Here is a 23,840-nt window from a genome sequence, read left to right as displayed (position 1 = left end):
AGTGAGTTGTGATTCAGTGCTTTTCTTAAGACTTATGCATGTCTGCAGATAAATATTATTATTTTATATATAGAGACAGGAAGTTGAAAGAGAGGCAACATAAATATATTAACTAACAGTTTTATAGTCAGAGTGAGAACTCTTCTATGCTATTGTCAAATATGCAGAGTTATTCAATAAATAATTAACAGACGTCTCGATTGCATGACGACGTGATAATAAGTTTTGTGAATAAATTCATTTTCTTTATCGTTTGAGACTATCGATCAAATTGGTTCTTCGTTTGATTTCTTCGGTGAGCTTTACGCTGAGTAAATTCGCTCCATTCAATTATTTTTCCATCACTCGGTACTACTTATAGAATTTCAACTTCATTAGCCTTGAGTTGTATCCATTATTCTCCTCGACCAGCTTCTCGAGTTTCTTGTCCATTGTGAAAATGATTGCCTCCTTTTCCTGAAGTTTCGAGGTGAGAATCTCCTTTATCTTTATGTTCATGTCGCTTTGAGATTGCTGATCGAGTTGGCTTTCAATTGACTTATACTGTGATGACTGTCTTTTCAGTTGCGGGGATTATTGTGACGAGGGCCTTTTCAGGTGGGATGAGTCTCCTGCGAAATGGGATAAGGGCCTTTTCCTTTGGCTGGTTGACGAAGACAATTAGTGATTACTATTACTAGAATACATTTTATTGTTTTGAATCTGCAGCAGATACTATTCCTCGAGCAGTATGTTCTCTTAAATTAATTAAGTGTTAATTTGTATGCTGGAATTCATATTAGAGTGCATACTGATCGTGTTAGAATTCGGCCTGTACCCGTCGTTGTGTTTGTTAAAAAGCGTAGAAATTTGCTACGTTTGGCGATAGTCCATTTTGGATGTTTGCTTGGACTCCATCTATTATTTCTTCCTGTTCAACGAGTCAATGTAGAACTTTAGCCTTTATCTATTCTGCATTAGTTTAGTTTTACTTTCCTTGTATACTACTTCAGGACTTCTGGGGAGCGAGTATATTCGAATTGTTCGAGCACTTTGAGCAAGCTGTAGAAGTATTCTTACTTTTCAATGATGTGGGAGTTGCACTGCATACCCCAAATGTGTTCAATATGATTTATTAATATATTAAATAAGGCATCGAGTCTATTAGCTTCATCTAAATTAAAGTTGATTAATTATGATGCGTCTCATATCTCGGACTTTGTTGCTTCCTAACTCCTCCAGGATCAATCTATTCACCAGCAAATTTAGTATTCACTATCGAGGGCTGCACAATCCACGAACTAGATCTCTCTTCAAACCAATTTCATATGGCTTTACCAAATACCCCCTTCACGAGGTCCTCACTGTACTCTTTTAATAATTGGTAGATGCCTTCTCTCTCCCCAACCATGTCGGATGGCAAAATTGTGAAATGGCTGAAGAAAATTGGAGACAAGGTTGTCGAAGGGGATATCATTTGCGAAATCTAAACAGATAAGGCAACCGTGGGATTTTAGGTTATGGAGAAAGGATACTTGGCCCAAATTAAGTAGTCTGACAAAAATCTGCCGATTGGAGCTCCAGTTGCTGTGATCGTTAAGAAAAAGTAGGAAGTTTAATCATTTTCAAATTACTCATTTGACCCTTCCAAACAATCAGCAGAGCCATTGACCCAAACAGCTCAGCCAGTCCTCAAATCTGAGCCCAAATCCTAAACAATCAATACGAAAACTTATCCTCAACACAATTCTCTCAAGTAACACGGTCTATTTATTTAGAATGCCCTCTCTCAGTCCAACGATGACTGAAGGCAAGATCGTCAAATGGTTGATCAAATAAGGAGATTCCTTTTCATAAGGAGATGGCCTTTGTGAAATTTAAACTGATAAGGCTACAGTCGCATTTGAAGCAAGCTAAAAGGGTATTTTAGCTAAAATCCTTGTCCCTATCAATAGCAATCTAAAAATTGGAGAGACTTTAGGGATTAGTGTTAAGAATAAAAATGATGTTGGCTCATTTAAGGATTTCACTCTGAACAGCGCGATCGCTGCAACTACGAGCACATCTCCAGTGACAGAATCTCCCGCATCCTTCGAGAAGCTGACAAGCACTTCAACAAGATCAAATATTTCCAATAACACTCATATTGTTGCGAGCCCAGCTGCAAGAACTGCAGCAGAATAAAAAGGCATCAATCTCGCACTAATAGGAAAAGGATCTGGACCCAACGGCCGAATTATTAGACAAGACATTGAATCTTATAGGGCTCCATAAATTATTCAATAAGTTAAGATAATTGAGACTTCGAAAGTGGAATAAGTCAAGCCAATAGCAAAGAAACAAATCGCATCTTTCCCCGAAAACCCTTTCGAGTAACTGCCATTGTCGAGCATGAGAAAGATTATTGCGGCAAGATTAATTGAATCAAAAACAACAATTCCTCACTATTATGTCTCACTTTCCATTTAAATGGATAAAGTGAGCCAACTTCGAGCAGCATTCAATGCTAACTAAAAGTAAAACGGAGTCAAGATAAGTGTGAACGATATCATCATCAAGGCAATGGCTTTGGCTCTGAGAGACTACCCGACTGTCAACTCGCAATGGCATGGCAACCACGTAAAGCAATTCAAATTTGCCGATGTCAGCGTGGCTGTTGCAACCGAAGGAGGGCTAATCACGCCAATTGTTTTTAGAGCAGACACCTTGGGATTAATTGAAATTGCCAAGAGAACGCGAGATATTGCAAAAAGAGCAAGATAAGGAAAGCTGGATCCTCGATAGTATCAGGGAGGGACATGCACCATCAGCAACCTTGGGATGTTTGGAATCAGCACCGTTACATCTGTGATCAATCCTCCTCAATCCGCAATCCTGGGAGTTGGCACTAGTGAGAAAAAGATCCTCTTTGATGAAGCATCAACCGATCCTTCCAGACCTTACAGGTACTTATGCCAAATTATACAGAGTAGCAGAAGTAATGGAGGCTATAATATCAGCCGATCATCGAGTTGTCGACGGTGCTGTTGCCGCCCAATGGCTCACTCGAGTTAAGAAATATTTGGAAAACCCCACCCATATGCTTTTATGAAGAATATCATCAAATTGTATCCTTTCTGCCAATCGCATTCGTCATATATATATATTATACATATACATTCGGGATTGCTACTTTGGCCTGTTCAACAAAATATAAATCATTTCACCCATTATTTGATATTAATCTTCCGACTGGAGTCAATTTTTTTAACCGAATAAGTTCGTGATAGGATTATGCTATCATCGTATTTTCTCGCGGAGTAGTTCCTCTTGATTTTGCTCCCATTTTTGCAGACGTTAATAAATTTTTTAATTAACGTTGAGCCTCTGGTAAATGGGTTATTCACAAGCACATCAAAGTACCTTTACAGAACGATCCTCCTTTCGTCGATCATTTCAGGATTTTTATTAGTTTTTTTCCAAAAGTGCTTTTTGGGGAATTGGGGCAAATCGAACTGACGAATAAACTAGAACTTACATGAAGCTATTGCAGTTGCTCGTGGTACTGCTTGAGTTCATTAAACCGGAAAGAATGATTATAAATTTAATTTTTGACGAAGTCGTGCAAGTTTACTTAGTAGAACACGGAATCTTTAATGAAATGATATTTGGGAATTACGATTTTGTATATTTTATCATTGCGGGATATGTTCTCTTCGAAAACATTGTTAGCCTTTTGCATTTTATTATTTAACAAATATTATTCAATTTCATCACAAACTATTGTAATAACCGCAGTAGTATATATTATAGTCTGCAGTATCGATTGCATTCCTTTTTATTAATATATTTCTTATACTTTTGCTCGTGCGAAGAATTATTCTTAAGACAACAGCATTGGTTCAGAATAGGAGTAGATGCTGCTGATTGCATTACAAGTACTTGCTTATGCAACATATTCTCTTGCCAGTGCAGCAATCTTCAAAATCCTTGATATGAATATTTGGTTTGATATACAAAAGTAGTGAGTAATAAATATAACGAATGAACTTGCGCTGGTTATTAATCTCGCAAACAACAGATCTTTCCTGGCAACAAACAGGCCGGTTGATTCATCAAAGCTCTAAAGCTTGTGAAGGCTGGAACACTGCTCATTATTCAGATTATCAAGCCAAGCTTTACAATGTATGGTCTGCTATTATAATAAATATAACATCATACAATTGATGTCTTTGAAAGTGTCAGTGAATGAAAGCGAACAGCAAGGAGATGACCAGCATGAATAGAATGATTAAAGCCGATTCGGACCGCAGATCAATGGGAATAGCAAGCTCGAATACTCCTAAGAGGAGGAAGATGATCCTGGGGACCTGAACAAACTTCCCTCGAACTTAATGCCCACTTACTCTCAGAAGGAAAAACTCATCGAACAGAATATAAAGCTGAAGGCGCAGATCTATGAGCTCGCCTTACAGCTTGATGAAATATTATCCAAGGATAAGCAAAAGAAGAAGAAATACGGCAATTCCATCTATAACTGTATTGAAGATGACAACGAAGAAATAAGGGCGGCAAAGCTCAGGCTGAAGTCCCAAGAGCTCATGGTGATGGAACTGAAGAATAATATATTCGAACTCAAAAGGCAGCTCGATTCTGTATTCAATAACACCATCGTCCAAGAAAAGTAGAATAGACTGAAGGAGTTACAAATCGAGCTGTAGGAATTCGAAGAAGAAAAAAATGGGCTGGTGAAGATCAAGAAGGGCCAAACCAAAGCCATCAAATCCATCAAGAACGAGGATGAATACAAAGAGAAAATTTAAAATGTGCATAGGTAGGTCATGAAGAGGAAGCAAGAAACCCAAAGGCTTATCGAAAAGGTACTCGAAGCGAGGAAAAGGTAAATAGCCTGCCATGAAAGTTATGTCGTCAAAAGAAACAAAGTCAGAGAGCTCGAGGCCAGAATGGCAACCAACAAGGAGAAAGGAGCCAAAAACAAGAGTGTCAATGCTCTAAACACGAATAAAGACACGATTTCTGACGGGATGATAGCCGAACTTGAAGAAGAAATCAGAACTCTCGAGAAGTAAAAACAAAAGGGATAAAAAGTATGGCAAGACAAAATAAGAGCAATCGAAGGAGAACTGCAGGCGAAAAGACAGTAGGAAGAAAAAAAACTTCTGATACTTCGAGAAAAATAAAAGTAGTACAAATTGAATGAAGTGAGAATCAGGGAGCTGAGGAAGCTCGTCAAGCAAAACATCATTGCCGAAAACATGAGCGACGATAAAAATAGAAACAAGTAGATGGATATGAGCCAGTTTCGGCATAAAAGAAACATTCGATACATGGACAAATGATTTAGGCCAAATTTGAAGCTTGGGGCTATTTTTATTTATGGAGCATTGTTTCATATGCTTAATAGCGACTATTCATTATTTAATCAACATCATTTCTTCCTCTACAGCTCAGATAGCCATTTCAACATGACATCTAATCGATTCTGACTCTTGGCAGAAACGCTAAAGCACGCAACAGTTCTGTTTTATTTCAATTTCTCTAATTACATCCTTTCGACAATTTAGTTTTATTTTAAGCTCCCTGCTAAATCATTTTTGTTGCCTAAGACTAAAAGAGGAATTCCTATTAAGCTCTTGTTCTGTAGAAGCTCATGCAACTGAGCACGAGCGAGGTCAATGTTGGCTGGCATAAACTGATAAGTACTTTGATCGTAGGAATCGAGAATAAAGATGATAACATCCGAGTCTCTGCAGAATTTCTCCCATGACTCTCTGAAGCGTGTCTGCCCTCCGAGGTCCCATAGTTTCATTGTGACTTTGCCTAACTTAAACAAAAGGCACCTTTTTTGATTTAATGGCGATTGAATCCGATTGTGGGGATGGTGTCTTCTTCAAAGGTGCCGTCAGTGATGGCCTTAACTAGCGTGGTTTTGCCAGCATTCTGAAGTCCGACAATGGCTATTTCCAGTTATTTATTGAAGAACTTGGATTTCACCCAGTCCATGATTTTTCCAAAAAATGAGAACATTTGCATTTATTTATCAAAGCCCAAGTATTGATAATCTCATATAAGCAGAATCAAGGGAGGACTCTATTAATCTTATATTTTATATATTAATTATTCGTATTGATTATTCGTATTGATTATTCGTATTGATTATTCGTATTAATTAATGCAACAATTCATATGCTCCTGAAATTTATTTAATTCATAATCAATCATAGCTCTCGTCAATAGGTAAGGCGGTCTGATTCACCGTCTCACTATTCCTTGTTCGCTGCACTCGTCCTTCTCGAAACCCCTGAGCTTCAAACTGTAGGGGAGTATGGGTGAATAAACACGGTCATCTGGAATGGCCATTACTTGGATGGGTGTTGCTGGTGGACAATAGATATTTCCTATGGTGATATAGTTTACTTGGTGGAATGATGGCTTTCTCATCGTTTGGGCTTGGTGATGTAGGTTGAGCAAAGTGGTTTGAATTCGTTTTAAATTAAGAGCAGCTAATTCTACCCTCGGGCGTATTCTCTCAAACAAATGGATTCGCTGATTTAAAACCCTGTTGATATTGTATTAAAATCTAATTCATTCAATAAATATTTCATTAATTAAATTATATTATACTGTAAGCAATTATTATTCAATTAAGAGCACGATGAATACCCGACAATCTTATTATTATCAATGCTACTCATATTCATATTGGCATTATGTCAAGGGATCCATTGGCGTATTGGCTGCCACGTATTTTATATCTTTAGCACCGTCATAAGTCATGCTTGCTTCTCAAAGTGCATTTTAATCTTATTTATTCTGCACTTATATATTGAAATCAAATGAATGTTAAAATAATCATCAAGCGTCAGTATAGCCAAGAATAAATATTCACAGATTATACAGTTTGTATTGTCTAATGTGATTATAATCACACTGCATTATATTATAATCGCATTCGAATCGCATCATTAATGTGAAATAAAATACTTTAAATCGGTACGTATCATTTAAATGCAGATTGCAATTTTAATAATAAAAGAAACAATCACTAATGAATCAATTAAAGTCATCTAGTAGCGCTTCACAGAGTATGGAGGAGGCTCCCTATTAGCGAAAGGACAGCTTCCTGAATGCTCGGTTCCTGTAGATTCTGCAGAATTATTCACATTTGACACCTGATCAAGCATTCTATCTCGAATACTGCAAACTTTACATTAGTGTCATCCAAAAGCAGCGCGAAGTACTACTTTCCCTACCCAGATCGACAAGGTTACTGTAGAGATCAAGGAGTTGCAACAGCGAATCGAACATGAGCCAAATGTCCCCAAAAAGCGGTTTCCACTCCAGGTTTCAAGTGAGGGAAGCAACGCGGAGAGGCAAAAGCGAATGAGAAGGACGGCCAATTAAATAGCTCGCCATTACATCTGCCAAGTCCAACAGTGCCAAAAATCTTACGGCTCCGAGGGATCCCTCAACCAGCACATGAAATTGAAGCATAGCGAGTTGGCTAACAACTCTGAATGCTCGTGAATTTATATATAATTAAAAATTAGCATAATTTATCTGTATTTGCCAAAATCGATAATCTATTGACCCGATTATTATTGCATAAACTGCTCCCATTGCAACAATGAATGATGCTAAATAGCCATTAATAATTCATAGCCTCTGCTCGCATTATTCTTCTCGATTGCTGCACGATGGCCTATATAGTGAAACTGTTTGGATTGGAACTTCACTTTGATATAGGAGGCTTCATTTGAACAGGGATACCATAATACTGGCATTTTTGCATTAAAATGTCGACGATGCTGAGCAGCCAACTCAATTAGTATTAGAATAATTCTTGTGTGGCATCTTCGACAGCCTCGATGATTTTTTATTTGTTAATCGTTTTGTTTCAGTGTTTGGCATCTGCTATTCCTTCGGCCAATAGAGTCATTGGGCTATGATTCAAGGGATCCGTAACAAACTTTTAAAATAAAAATTCAAATTTGAGCTTTTCTCATCAGCTACTTTGAGAACTTGCAATGAATATACTTTTAAGTTTCCTTTCCAGTTTTATCTCACTACTTCACCGTATCCTGGGAACGCTCAACGCTCAAGATTTTGGCAGGGGACTACTAAAGATTTTGGGAACTCCTATAAAACATGAACTGTAAAAGAAAATATGCCGGAAGTAGTAGGCCAGAACTACTCCTAGACTTCATAATGGAGGAGAACGACATAAAATATGAAATAGGAAACATTACTTATGATATCTATTGTGATGATGCCTTCACCATACTTCCGCTATTACAGAGATGCCCTAAATAGGCTCCATGCTGCCAAATTCAATTTAATCCGAATAATAAAATCCAATTTGAATAAATCAAACTAAATTAATATAATCTACATTAAATTGATTATTAATGAATTATTTGTATAAATGCCAAACAATTGAGGAGCCACCTATATAATAATTTTTTGATGCTCTCAAATGCAACGATGAAACAAAGAAGCATTCAATAATATTATGGTTGTATATTGGCGGTGATTTAGGCGAACATTGGATTAAACTAAATTTGGTTTGGGTTAGTTGATTGACTGTTATACCGTTGCAAAAATAAAATAAAATTTGAATCGATTCACTGAATGAAGCAGTTAACGATATAAAGAAATGGAGAATTAATAATTGTAAGGAAAGCAGCTTCCCTTAATTTGAGTTGATTTGGACAGATCAGCAACTATATTCAACATAAATATTGCCTACTTATTATTTAATGCCGAACATGAAATAAGCTGCTTACAGAAGAACCAACTTCCCTTTCACCATCGTGTTCGTTGATTCTGTGGGATGAAATAGAGGATTGGGTAATCAAAATATTTGAAGTGGTGCTGATATTTAAATTGATTGATTGTATGAGTGTATAAAATTTATATGAGTTAGCCAAACTTGCACTAATCTCCCTCAAGCTTTGAGCCTCTCTTCACTCGCATTGAAAGTCTGAGCCAAGAACCAGCGTCAGGCCAGCCGACTCTATTCGAGGGCCAATTTACTTGTGGGAGGAGATCAAACAACTAAGTTGTTGTTTTATTGAAAATATTTTAGGATCAGTTAATTCTCAGAGATGTACGTTCGCTTTGATTTAATGCAGAAGCGAAATTAATTTTGGGCACTCAATTTCGACTATAGCGTAAAAATTCAAATTTTGAGAGTTCAACAAGTAAATAATTTTTAATCGAAGGCTAACATTAAATCGCAAATCGAGGGATTCAAGCTACTCAATGAGGCACACTCCCACTCTTTAACCTTCTTCGCTGATGACCATGAAATTATAAAAGGCTGCATGGATTTATTATCTCGCAAATTGAATGTTTTGGGCTTGCATGATTACTACAAGGCCATCAAGAGGCTAGGCAAGGGATCGTTTGCAGCAGTCTACAAAATACAGGACTTGAGAAACCATAAATACTATGCGGCTAAGGCCTTCTCCAAAAAAACATTTGAGCGGATTCCTGACTCCAAATAAGCTGTCATCAAAGAGATAAAGCTACTCAAGGCAATCAGCCATGAAAACCTGCTGAGACTCATTGGAGTCTACGAATCTGATAATTCCATATATCTGATTACAGAATTGTACAATGGTGGGCCGCTGAATGAAAAACTCAATGCCGTACATTTTTCTATTATCCAGATTCAAAGTTAAGGGGCGGCTCAACACATTATATATCGATTGCTGAAAGGCTTACAGCATCTCAGCAAGAAAGGAATCGTGCATAGAGATATAAAGTTAGAAAACATCATCTTGCGGAATGAAGACGACTACTCTCCTGTGCTGATCGACTTCGGCCTGGGAGAGATGACCGCTGTAACCCAAAATGACAAGGGATGTGGAACTTTTGGGTATATTGCACCTGAAATCCTTACAAGCCCAGAACAAGTGCAACTGTCGGAAAAGAGAGATATTTTTTCGCTGGGAGTTGTATTATATATCCTGCTGAGCAACTAGATGCCGTTTGCTGGGTCTAATGCTAAATAGGTGTTTAGGAGCAACAAATACTCATAAATTGATTTCTCTATTCCCGCGTTTCAGCATTAGAGCATCACCGCATTGGATTTATTGAGAAAAATGCTATGCCTGAACCCTGAGGAAAGAATCTCATGTGACAAATGCTTAGAACATGACTATTTTTTATAAATTGCCAAACATCATATGTCTGCGCACTGCGAAACACTGAAAAGTTTGCAGGAATGCAATGATCCTCTATGAAGTATAGTATTATACTGGCCACTCCCATTCTGCATGAACATATTTAGACATCTTTATGCGATGTTCATCAAGCATTTCAAATATAAACATAAATATAATTATGAAAGGACTGAGATTCAATTTCAGGCTCTTTAACGAAATAGAACATCAGCAATCAGTCGTAATCAGTCGTAATATGAAATCTGAATGCATCACTGCAGATTCATTGGTGCTTGATAGTCATTTATTTATATGCTATATATAATTTAATGAGTAATCAAACTCTGAATGACATGAAGCTTTTATTCGGCTGCATCTGCTTGTTTTTTACTTTTATTTATTCCTTCTAATGGTTGAAACGAGTGTGATTTGGCTTTTACTCTTAGGATTCAGTTTCAAAAGAGAGTTAAAAAACCCTTAATCGAAAATACTACACTAATTTCTGGCAGATATTGCTTTCTTCATTCGGGTGAATAATCGAGTCAATTTGAGTTATTTGCTCATTCTTGAACTATTCCAATTGTTTGCCTATGCTTTCTACTGCTGGAGAGTAGCATCGTGATAGTTAGCTTATGTGGGTATCAGTAAGGGGAATTTAGATTTAGGAGCGGATGCTTTCCAAGAGATAGCCTACTTTCTTGCTAAATCCGGCGAGCACTCCCTCCTGCTGGGACATGGATCCCATGAGTTCAATTCTTTTCAACTACAAACTCATCAAGTCTTATTTCTTCATTTGTTCAAGCACCCCAATGATTCGGATGTACTTCTGCTCAGTTTCTGCGATTTCCTCCTCAATCCTCTTTATAGTTCCCTTTTCCTCGAGATTTTTTATAGTTTATGCGATTTTAGAGCTGCACTCGAGTAGTTTTTCGACAATGTTCCCCTACTTTCTTTGGCTTTGCGCGGGCCGAACTGGAAATGACTGTATCGCAAGGTTTATGGCGCATTTAGCACAGTAGAATAGCTTATTCCCTTCGATGTCATTGATGCAATAATCAGCCTGTGTTATGAAAGATTAAATACCCTCACTTCCCAATGATTTCTGCAGTTTCGGCTTTTGCTCAAACTTTTAAACGACAAAGGCTGGAGTTATTGACTTGTATTCAGACTGGCCTTTGGAAAAACATTTGTAGGTGGTTGTGCATGCGTTTTGTGTTCAACACTAAAATTGAGTGAAAACCGCTTATCACCCCGGACTAGGCGTTGAAGTTGAGGATGGCCTTCGCTATCAATGCATCTGGATTAGCGTTCGGAAATTTTGGTCTTGATCGTGCGCATATCTTGCATGCTCATCCGATTGGTTTGTTTAGAAGTAATTGCCTGATTTTGGTTTATATTTTCGCAATTCTGCCGGCTAAAGCGACAACATTTTTCAATCATTTTTAACAGCAATTCAATTAAATTTGATGAGATTCTCAAAATATTTAATAATTATACTCATATAGTGACAAGCCGATAATGAATTGCTCAATTAATCTATGCGCCAAAGATAAATCAATCAAATTCTGAATTAAAACTCAATAATTCATGAATAAGTTAAATTTAAGGGATGTAGGCCTCATAGTTCTACGAAGTAACGATGAAATTCTATAGGCACTCCCTCACGTAATTTGAGTAGTCACATGCATTTATCCTGTAGGGGTACTTTTTAGGACTGTTATTCTCCTGCGCAAAGGATGGCTCCGATTATTCATGGTACGGATCTGATCTCTACATTTGGGAATTCCACCCGATTCGGTGAGATGATTCGAATGGATCATGCAAGTAATTCAATGTGGAAAGCTAGGTTTATTATAGTTCCATTGTTTGCCTGATGTGTGTGAAGAGTGCTTCGAATAGCTTGCAGATAGTCTCTGGAGAGAAACCACAAAAAAATGGAGAGTCGAAGCTGGATGTAGATAATGTACTTCTTGGGTTGAAGAGAGGCAGGATTGCTAGGAGTGCAGCTAATCCAATAGTTTTGATTTTGGGCCTGATGCTAATAAATTAGTAGAGAGCAGAATACTCCTAGGCCCCCACGATTTCAACTAGTTCAAATTAACTATCCTCACCAAAATCAAACAATAACAAGTTTGCAATGTCAAGGGCTGTGAATACATTCTACTCAATCATGCATTTCATGGTAAGTCTCGCATTTTAGTGGAAGAGTAGGCACAACACACATGACGCTAATTACATATAGATATTCATGCGCGTGCTATTACTGTTGTTGTTTTTGCCGAAATTAGCATCCTCACTTGCACACAGTAGAATCTGATTGGCCAAAACTGTGTGAATGACAATTTTCCATATTTATTGATGCACATGAGTGCTTACCATTTTATAATTCTGTTCCAAATAATTGAAGATGGCCTCGAAGGCTTACAGGCTAATATCGAAGACAGTTTCCTCGCTAATGGGATGAGATTCAGCATGCAGAGATTCTTGTTTACTCTCAAACTGCATGCAGAACCTCGAGTTGTTATTGACTCTCTTATCCTTCATAATGAAGGAGCTGTAACTTTGGCTGATTAACCGATTCATTTCAAGATCTGAAACACTTGCAAGGACTGGGGATGCTGAGGCAAGGGCTAGCTTACCCAGAATTCGCATGAAATTATTGAGGGCCTCAAAAAACATCATCTCCATATCTATGTGTTCATCGCTATTTCCGATGTATGATTTGTGAAGTAGTCCATTGTAATTAGCCATCCTCACAATCCACTTATCGTATATCTTCTCAATCGCACTGTCAAACCTCTCTTCGCTTACTTTCTTGATATGCTTTGCAATACTTTAGGCATCTTTAATTATATAAGAGCGCATCAGCCTCAACAATTACATATGCAACATTATGTTATTTTCTGTGATGGCCTCTGTATTGCCATTACTAAATAGACTTGGAATTGTTCGCGAGAGATTGAAATGAAAACCACTGTTTGTAAGCCCAGCAGAGAGACACTGTAATAGCAATGAACGAGGAGAGGCGGTTGAACTAAAGATGAAGTAAAGTAGAACGTATGCCGATATATCGGTAGGATCGGGCAGCAGTGTCCATCTTGAGCTGTGGAACTTGACAATGACCACTATTTCCTCCAGAAACTCCTCGATGTTCTTGTCTTTACGGTATTTCTCCCAAAAGTGTTGTGTCCTCTCTACCTCATTCGAGAAGTATGGTAAGACAATAAGAAACAGTTTGGCCAGTTTATTTTTTATGACCCTGCTATAGTTCTATCCTATCTCGCTGATGCGTTTGGTGAATGCCTTGATGGGCGCCAGCATTACTATTGAGATGTACTCCTCGCACTTCGTGGGAGAGGATAAGTATAGGCTTATAAATGAATCCAGGGTTAACCCTATTTTCTATATCAAATTTTCCTCAGAAAGTTAATCTGCTCGACGTTAGACTCTGGTTTTTAGAATGCGCAGATACTTTTGCATGAACCTGGTGAGGGATGGTACGACCAGACATTTGTCGTCGTTGGAGGTGGATTAGGATTTGAGGTACTGAATGCATCGGAGAATGATTTCGAATATGACGCTATTGGTGATGCTTCTCTACATAAGCCTGTTGAAGAGGATATTGGGCAGAGACCGAAGTAGGGTGTGCATGACCATTTTACTGGTGTCATTGCGCCTAATGAGCTAAATCAGATTATCTGCATACTTCTGATTCATCATGGGCATTGCCCTCAATACTTCATACTTCATCTCCAGAATTTGGATCGATACTCGGATGATGTGCTGGTTCGGCTATTTATTGGTGACCCTCGGCATCACGCAAACCCTTAAATACTTATGAAGATTATTTGGTGACAGAATCTCTTCCTCTTTGCAAAGCTGCCGATCTCTGCATAGAGCATTCAGTAGTTCCAAGTTTGTCAGCACCCGAGCGGTTGCTATACTATTGCTATCAACACTTTAATTGGTGTTGGTGCTTCCAAGGAAAGGCGGAAGTGAAAGCTAATCGATTATTTGCTTGATGATGTGCATAAGTATCGTGTTTTTGGGCTGTTTAACTTATTATCGAATGCTGGCTAGTTTATCTTTGAGGTATGTGTTGCATACCTTCAGTTTCGATATGCGTAGTTGCTCACATGATATTCTGATTTGATCTCTCCTCTTTCTTGCCTCGCTTTTCTGGCTGATTACTGTATATTACAGTGATGTGTGGCTTTACTAGGCCTCCTTAGCATGCATATTACCATGACGATCGATTTGATCGCTGGATAGCCGCTTTGACTCCTAAAGTATCAGTTGCTCTTCAACTCGAGCCTGTTCCAGTTTTTGATTGAGCAGATTCTGATTGTCAGCCGATTTCCTTTCGACTTCAATAAACATCTGATGAGTCATTGGCTGGTCTTTCATTTGCCTGACCAAGTAAATCCATAGGTCGAGGGCTATTTATTTTATCTGAAAAAAAGTATTCCCCCAATCTATGGCATTGGCAAGAGTCGAAATGTGTAACGCGTATTTCTCCTCATGCTGATACTGACTATTGTACTATTAAAGTGATTGAGCGCTATCCTCATTGGCTTGTAATGCATCCTAAATAATACTAGGCAGCCTCTTGCATAATAGTTATCTTGAATGATCTGTTAGTATGTTCTCTTCTATCTTGCAAAGCTTCAAGGCTATAACTAAGACGCACTTCAGCTATTCTGCTGATGATTTATTATAGAGTTTGCTACTCGATAAGAGAACTTGCTATATGCTGTTCATCGCAAATGTGTGCATGCTCTCGCTGCTCTAACTGCTCCAAAGATTGTCAGCGAAGCTGGATTTAATTAAGTGAGGGGTCATGCTCGAAATATGATAAGTGAGATTAGAGTGATAAGCCATGTGCAAGAATAATTAAATGCTGGAGTATACTTTATTTATGCATTTCAGTCTGTTGTTGGCATTTGTGGGCCGATCATTCGAGCTATTATCAGTACTGTCGTTGACTGACTGATGCCTGATTGCCTTGAGGATAGAGTAGTAGCAGGAATGGAAGGCAGAGAGGCCTGCTAATAGCCTGTCACTAGCTGCCATGACTGAGGCTGTGTTGGTGTGCGATTTCTTGATGTAGACGAGCCACAGCTTGCAAAGTATATCAAGATTGTCGAGTATCTTTATAACAAACTCATAATTTTGATAGTACTCAGTCAATAGCCGAAACAGAACAGGCAGTATGGACTCGCTGAGGGATAAATAGGCCTATTTGCATAAGCCCTCATTCGATACAATCAGCAGGCCATCCATCACTCCATGCATCAGCATCAACACCCCTTGTTGTAGCCTTATGCCTCCAGCAAACGTCATGCCAGGAGATCCTAATTTCTCCTGCACAAATACCACAATTTATCGAGTTGTAGTAGCTACCACCATTCCCATGTTACTGTTGTTGTACTGGCCCGAAGCATAGACGAATAGTCTGACAATGTTCGATATTATTGACTCCGACAGATTATCGTTGCATGGTTGCCAGCCCTCAGTGATCCTTGCCATGATCTTGCCAATAATTCCTGCATGATGGGATTCTTTCTTTTGGAGGTAAGACTTCAGAAACTATGAAACTCTCACGAGTAATGCAATATTCAGATTTTACAATATAGCACCATGAGTGCTCATCACGTCGGGATGCGAGGGGTAGTAGCATGAGAGTAGGGTAGATGCATTTTAGCAAGAAAGTAGCTCGAAGAGAGAGGCCTCGTATTATGGGTGTTGTGATAGTTGAATAAGCTAGTTGCTGGCAGAAGTGGCAGTAGTCGGATACAGAGATCGCACTAGGTTGGCAACTATCTTCTCTTTCATGTCGAAGCAGTCTATCATTTATGATTTAAGAATTGATATGAGGCTAAATTTGTTGCAGCGCAATGGGAAAAGGGACTCGAAAGATGGCTCACAGCTTCTATATGCACAGCAATTACAATAAATAGTTTTAATATTAAAACCATATATTCACAACAATATTATGCAATCATCGAGGTATATACACAAAAAGATGAAACAATTAAATATCAATGATCATGATGGGCTCAGGTTAGTTTCTTTAATTTCCATATTATCTTTGGTCGTCTGCAGCTCCATCGTCTTCGCGTTAATTGCCATGAGGACCTCGTCAGCTCCCTACTTTATGTTTATGCCGCAGCAAATTGCGAAAATTCCCAGTACCAGCAGCAACAGCATGATGCTAATCATAATTACCTTAGCCGCATTATTGTCGATTTGCTAATACGCTATTGATATCTCGAACGGGTATAGACTCTCGCATATCTGCTCCGATGCCCCTGCCAATGACTGCTGCTCGTTGTTGCAGTGCGAGGTGTTGAGTGAGACTAGGAGGGATAGAACTGGCCCGGTTTAGTGTCGGTTGAGGGTGCACTGAATTTCGGGAAAGTTTTGGGTGATATTATAGAGTGCGAGATTGTTCCTATTGATGGCTATCATGTACTCGGTCTGGGGGTGACTGATGTTCAGAGAGTAAATATCTTGCAATGCATACGAGTAGAGCTTGTAGCCGAAGGGGCGATGCGATCGGCTTTCCATGAGATGGTCTTACGAATTAATTGCCTGCTGTGCCTCCATCTCCAGTAGTATTTTCCGATGGACAGCCTCCCCAGTTATCATAATTTATTGATCGCCCACCAGGGCTATCTTGTGGTTGTTGAGCAATCGTGCCTTTGATATTGCTTCGAGGATGCCCTCATCGTAGTACCGGTTCAAATACAGTAAGATTGCATTCTTCGAAACTGGATTATTGCTCACGTTGACCGCCAATTGAAGCTACATCATGAAACTGAGCTTCTCATACTCGCAAGCCACGTAGAGAGTGCGTCGAAGTTTATATAATGATGTGCATTTGCCTTAAAGGGGATATGCTATGGCAGATTCGATCGAAAACTCTGACTCTGGCACGAGGAGCAATTAGTCAAGAGTGAGAATGAGGAACATTCTTGATTCCTCATCGAACTGCGCATCCACTATGAGCGAATCTGTGATACTCAGGAGTTCCTTTTATTGCTTCAAAGAGGGGCTGCCAGAGTCAGAGGACGTCAAAGAGTAGAGGTAAAGGTTGCTGTCAGTCGCGACCCAAACTTGGCGAACACTATATTAGTCATTCAAATTATCGTTTTTATGCATTTCGCCAATTTGCTTCAATTTGCTTAATTCGAATCCCTCAATCTGGTGGAATACTTTCTCGCCGACATGACCTCCATCCTGGCTCACAATCCACGCATGCTTACCATTGTAGATCAGTAAAGTTCGAGCATCAATCTCCAGCAAACCCACTTCCCCGCTACTTTCCAAGGGATGCTCGCTGATTTGTGCTGGCAGTTAAACTTGGGATGAGAGTTTCATCGTCATGGCAGACTAAGTGCCTTTAGTCTCCGTGCTTAGTGTGTATATGAGTAGTTGTTGGGCTTCGTCTATCAAATATACGGCTGGACTGAGACTATCTGCCCGCACATAATAGCTACTGACGCTTCGCTCGAGCTGGGCTGTTTCCTCCAACGCAATTTCGAGATCTGAAGCATAATATTGACAATTGCTGAGGCCTGTATTGTTGTATAGATTCTTATCATGCACTGCGCTATAGTTGTCATTTGCTCCTATTTACTGCATGGCCAATTCTGCGAGTGTTTTGCTACTGCTGTAAAGAGCCCCGGAAATCTCATACTCTTTGATATCGCGAAACACGAACGAAAATGTCTATCCATCTGAGGATATTTGATGAACGGCTGGTTGAGGGTGCATAGAGTACTTTGGAGCAGGAATATCATACGAAATGACCTGATCCTGTCTGCATCTGATTGAGACCAAAATGCAGGAGAAGAATAGGGCTTTGAAGAGGGAACTGATACCATAGAGGGTGCACTAGCAGTGATGTCTGCAGTATTTCATGGGCGGATGCATTACTGCGCAACTAAAAGGGTGTTTTTATATAATTAAATTCGAATTCATCGTATAAGTTGGATATGAACACAAATAATTCCAAGCCATGGAATCAGGAAATTCAGAAATTAGACACACTTAAACAAATTATCTTCAAGATGTGTTAAACTAAGGCAAATATAGATGTATGCAACTACTCGAGGAAGAAGCAAAGGGCGATCAAGCAAGTTCATTTATTGGCTTGGTATCATTGGCAATCGAAACCAAGCAAGCATACGACCATTAGATATCTGCAAATGGTCGATCTTATGTAATCAATAAATCAAAGAAACTTTTGAGAATTAGACTTCTTATTCTTGCTGATGCTCTTTTTACTATTGCCATAGTTGGCAACTAGGCCCTTTCTATCATAAATTTGATTTGACTCATTCACCTTAGTATTAGATGAGTCTTTGATGCTCCTCGCACCATCTGCAGTACCATTCCGATACTCTTTGAGTCCCCTTTTCAAAGCCTCCAGGGTCTCAAACAGCGTATCAAAGTTATCATGGCAAGCTTCTGAGGCTTTACTCCTTGAGCTTCTATCGCTTTTCACAGTTTTTACGCTCTTGAAAGACATCCTCTGTTTTAGCTTGGAGTAATTGGTGATCTTACTGGACTATTTTTAGTTTTCAAACTTCCGAGAGGAATTTCGAGGGGTTCGGTTACCGGGCTTGCTACCCTTTATTTAATGATTGATTGGCTGGATTTGTATTAGTTGCTTTGGCTGTCTGCAATTCTTCAATTTCTCAGCATTTATGATGACTTCCCTGAGCTCTTGGTCAGTAACTAGGTCGATTTTATCAGCATACTCTGAAAGGATCAAAGATTTCATGGCTTACAGTTCGTTGTGCTTAGCCAATAGCTACTTTTCTAGATGCGCTCTTTCCCTCCAAAACTCATTCTCCATCTTCTCGATGAACTTCAGGCCTTCTTTGAAATTTTCATCCATGCTTTTCTCAGGGCTGATCTGCAATTTCAAACTTTCAAAAGAAACTGGCTTACTGGTTTCAGCTGCTTCAATACTTTAATGGAAACGCTTGCTGGACGACGATGATTCTACTCTGCTATTGCGTGACCCGACCCTCTGGCCGCTCGTCTACTTTGTTTCCTTAATTGCGAAAATTTGATCCGATTTGGTGTGTGGGATATGCTGTAGATAATCTTTTTTCTCGATGGTGCTGCTAATCTTATTGTTTCTGGTTGGGATGTCCGCTTGAAAGTTATCAAGGTTGAGGAGTTGAGAGTCGGCTAAGGATGACATGTTGTGGCTGTGGGTCAAATTGGGTATCATGAATGATTCTCTTTCGAACGAGTTTTAGAGCAAGTTGGCTCTTTTCGGGTTGTACTTGTCGGAGTGCCTCGAAGGTCGCGATTTGTTGTCTTCATGATCAATGATCTTCATCCATTTCGAGCCTTTGGCTTTACTTGTCCTCATTTTATTATGATTTATGAGGAGCTTTAATTCATCAAAACACCAGATCTCATTTCTAAATTGAGCAAATCTTTTGAATTCAAACTAATCAGCCATAACCTTAACGCAACTATAGTGTCATTGCACTAAAAATTAATGAATCAAATCGGATATTATTTCCACTCATCTATTATACCCCAGAAATAATAGGTTAACTTCGTCTTTACTAATGAAATCAAGGTAGTTTTGCAGGGTTTTTTAGATGTTTATATTGCCTACGCACAAATGAATAATCTAATAAAAATTAAATTTGGGAGAGCTCTTGTTATTGCATATGCTTTATACTGCATTCAACAAGTTTTGTCTATAAAACACTCAAGATGAGCTAATGACGAAGACTCATGATTCACTGGTATCACAACTCAGGATTAACATGACGAACAAAGGTGATACACAGCAATCACGATAGAATGATAAAATTAAATATATTGCAGGCATTAAAAATAGCAATCTAAATCAACAAATAACAAATATTAATAACATACAAGCAAGCATCTTTCATGAAGCCAACAGAGGTATAGAAAAGGGCTCATATGGATATAATATAGTGCAACAATACTGGTGATATTCATCAGAATTATTTATGAGCACATCAAATTAATGAAAATTCAGCATCGAAGCAACTCACCGTAATTATCTCGGGATGGTTACAATGTTCGGAATCGAATCACCATAAATTTAATAGATTAATAGATAATTCAGATTTGATGGATATAGGATCAGATCGGGGTGATGATCCAGGTTTGGTTGGCTTGGCCGTTGAAATCGTATTGAAGGATATCGGCACCATTTTTGGCCTTTCCGTTACTTACATCCATGGCTTTGCCGCAGAATGACTTAATGTAGTAAGCATTTCCTGGACCCTTTGCTGGAACGAACTCCCAAAATTAGTTGGGAGTGTTGTTGGTCTTAGAAGACACGAGCTGAACGTTCTTTTCAGGTTTGTTATCGGGGACTTCTATTGTCGTATTAGCCTTTGTGATAATTTGATATTTTCCGTTCCCGCCTAATCTGAATCGGAAGCGTTGGTTATTTTGACCATTCCTTTGATAGATGATAATTTTTCCACCATTCATCTTGCCTTCTTAGACATCCATCACAAAGCCTGGATCAATCGCAGTGGCGATAGTGTAGTCCTGATTTGCGTTGAATAAGCCCTGTTGAGCACCTTGTTGTTGCTGTCCCCATCCTTGCTGTTGTCCTTGTTGTCCCCCTTGTTGTCCTCCCCATCCCTGTTGTTGTTGTCCTCCCCATCCTTGTTGCTGTCCTCCTTGTTGTCCTCCTTGTTGTCCTCCCCATCCTTGTTGTTGTCCTCCTTGTTGTCCTCCCCATCCTTGTTGCTGTCCTCCCTGTTGTCCTCCCCATCCCTGTTGTTGTCCTCCTTGTTGTCCTCCCCATCCCTGTTGTCCCCCTTGTTGTTGTCCTCCCCATCCTTGTTGTCCTCCTTGTCCTCCCCAACTCATTGGTCAGTATCTTACGATATAAAAACAATAAATTATTTGCTTAAATAATTGCTTCAATTTAAATAGATAACTATCCAACGTAGAATTAGAATTGTACTGATGAAATTCAAACTTTGTTATCGTCATTGAGGAGTATCTGTTCCTGCGATGCCTTGCGTGAAAGCATTTTTTAATTTCTAATAATGTAAGTATTCAGTGATTCTGTAGTCGATCAAGTTACTTTGGTTTCCTGTCCTATCTTACTTGTCTTTTGTCCATTCATAAAATATGCCTCCGAATGCAATTAAGAACGCAGCTTTTGTCGCATATCCTTGCAGTCTCAAACTTTTGCGGCGTAGATAAACCTTATTTTTGGGGGACTTAGAACCGAAAATTGGCATCAATTTTAATGTAATATAAATATTGGTATTATGGAGCAAACACAACATCGGCCTCATGCTTATTATTATTTATATATATATATATTATTTGTATATATATACATATTTTAATTCGCATTTGTATTATTATTCGTATTTGTATTATTATTCGTATTTATATGGATATGGATATGGATATGGATATGGATATGGATATGGATATGGATATGGATATGGATATGGATATGGATATAGTTGACATTTTATGACTTTTATTGGTATCAGTAGCTTGCTCGAAGAAGGCAGGTTGGGGTTGGGTTGGGGTTGGGGTTGGGGTTGGGGTTGGGGTTGGGGTTGGGGTTGGGGGTTGGGGTTGGGGTTGGGGTTGGGGTTGGGGTTGGGAAGCCGGTAAAAGCATTATGCTACTAGACTTTTCATTCGAAGCAGTCCAACACACAAAGGATATCGAGCTGCCGAAAAGTCTCGTATTCTCACAATGCATCAAATAGGGCTATTCAAGTATTGCTATATGTTAATCCTATCTTCGTAAATTTCTCTCTCTTCGTTGTTGTAATAGCTCGATGATGATCATAAAGTTGCTCTATCGTTTGGGCTTTGCTTGCAATGCGGGCCTTCGATTGATATTGTAGAGTTATTGGTCATTCATCATACAGCATAATGAATTGATTGTCTATAATGCCTGGAATCACATTCTATGGTGAAATAGCAATGCAATCTGCATAATTGAACATAGTATTTGGACACTCTGAATTTTCAACTTTCTTATTGATACTCCCCGACTTCTTTCATTAGGACATGAACTATAAAATTGTTATTTGATTTCATTGGTGGACAACAGAATGAGTAGCATGGAGTAAATTGATGAACAATACGATCAGATCAGTCTAATTTAATAATAAATATGATAAATATGAAGTGGATAGTGATTATTGTTGCCAGGCGCTGATTTTAATTAAATATAATGTTATATCGCTGCGAAATTTCTTGGCATTCTTGGTAAATCATCATACATCATCGAATAATTTATGCTTATTGTTGGGAGGAGTCTCTTTTATTGATCCCAGCTTGGCCTGGCCAGAACAACATTACAAACCATTCATATTATATAAAAGTAATAATTCCAAAGCGAGAACCTCGGCCGCAAAACTGCTAACACAATTTGATTATGCTGAATCTTGATGCTATGGGCAGTACTTCTGATGCTCTTGCAATCGCGTCATTAAGATCTCTGAGAAAAACATGAAACTTTAAATAGGATTATTCATGAGCAGGATCAAGATCAAGACCAATTACTTTGCAAATGGTGGATTAACCCTCAGGCCAGATTGATCAATGATCAATGCCCAAAAGGACGTAGTGTATTTATCGCAGAAATTTTAATATTTGCATTTTCATTGATTTTTAATCACTCCGCCATCCACAAGGTTGGAAGTGTGTGGAAATAAATAATGTGCCAGTCTTCTCATGAATTTATTTCTTTCATAAGGCTCTTTCATTGGCCCAAGTATCAGTAAGGCTGGCCTGCAAATACAATGAAAAATCCGGAATCATTAAAATGGCAAACGAATGCCAAAAATAGCATACGAAAATGAAGCAAGATATACTGATCATAAATATGTCAGTTCGAGGTCGACCCAAGTCTAAAAGTCATAATTTAGGACTTCTAGTGATCATAGATTCCAGGTAGCATGAGTTAGCCACTGTGCGTTTCAAGAAATTCTCTGAGTTTCTCTGGCGATAATTCTATCATTTTCAGACCTTCTGTTGGAATTCTGCAAACCAAGGGCCGAATCTGAGAAGCAGTATCAGGATTCAGCTAATACTTTTAATTTTCCAGCTAAGTGACTTTTTCTTTCATCTATTTTGCTTGTCTTTCGAATTCAATTTATATTTATATAGATTTTTAAATATCGACAGCATATAAACCTGAAAGCACCTAATTTTAAATGTCAAATTTCTTTCAGCCGAAGCTGATTCGAACTTCCTCATAATTGCGTCTAAAAATAAGTGATTATAGAAAGACTTACTTAGCCATTAATATTTGAAACGTATTATTGTCAAAGAGAACAAGACAAGCACTTTTTAACCATTTATAAACCCATTTCATAAGCAATCTCTTCTGTGAATAAAGGCTACTTTAGAATTCAATCTTCCAGTGGCTTTTGATCGTGAGAAATTTCATGAGAACCAATGCTTGATTGCATAAATTAGCTAGCAAAATAGTGAATTAAAGCTATTTGAATTATGTATCTAAGTATAAAAAGCTTGGCAGAGGAATTTTCTGCAACGAATGCTAAAATGCTATATAATGCAGGAAATTAAAATCATTTAATTTAAACTTAGCGATTACCATATGGGGTTGGGGTTGGGGTTGGGGTTGGGGTTGGGGTTGGGGTTGGGGTTGGGGTTGGGGTTGGGA

At 38.6% G+C, this 23,840-nt stretch overlaps 1 protein-coding gene across 1 annotated transcript; it reads left to right on the top strand.

The window, feature by feature from the left end:
* Positions 1-2,361: 2,361 nt before the first annotated feature.
* On the top strand, positions 2,362-4,332 carry LOC148298274 (uncharacterized; the record flags this gene model as incomplete). The annotated part of the gene is given in 2 exon segments (XM_088276996.1): positions 2,362-2,924; positions 4,272-4,332. Coding segments are annotated over 2 exon segments (624 nt in total), but the record flags the coding sequence as incomplete, so codon positions are not given.
* Positions 4,333-23,840: the final 19,508 nt, after the last annotated feature.

Source organism: Brachycentrus maculatus, unplaced genomic scaffold, assembly GCF_059751285.1.
Source record: "Brachycentrus maculatus isolate JH-2025_06_01 unplaced genomic scaffold, ASM5975128v1 h1tg002266l, whole genome shotgun sequence".
In the NCBI taxonomy this organism is placed as follows: Eukaryota; Metazoa; Arthropoda; class Insecta; order Trichoptera; family Brachycentridae; genus Brachycentrus; species Brachycentrus maculatus.
Note: the sequence above shows the minus strand (reverse complement) of the source record. Positions and strands in the feature narration are given on the sequence as shown.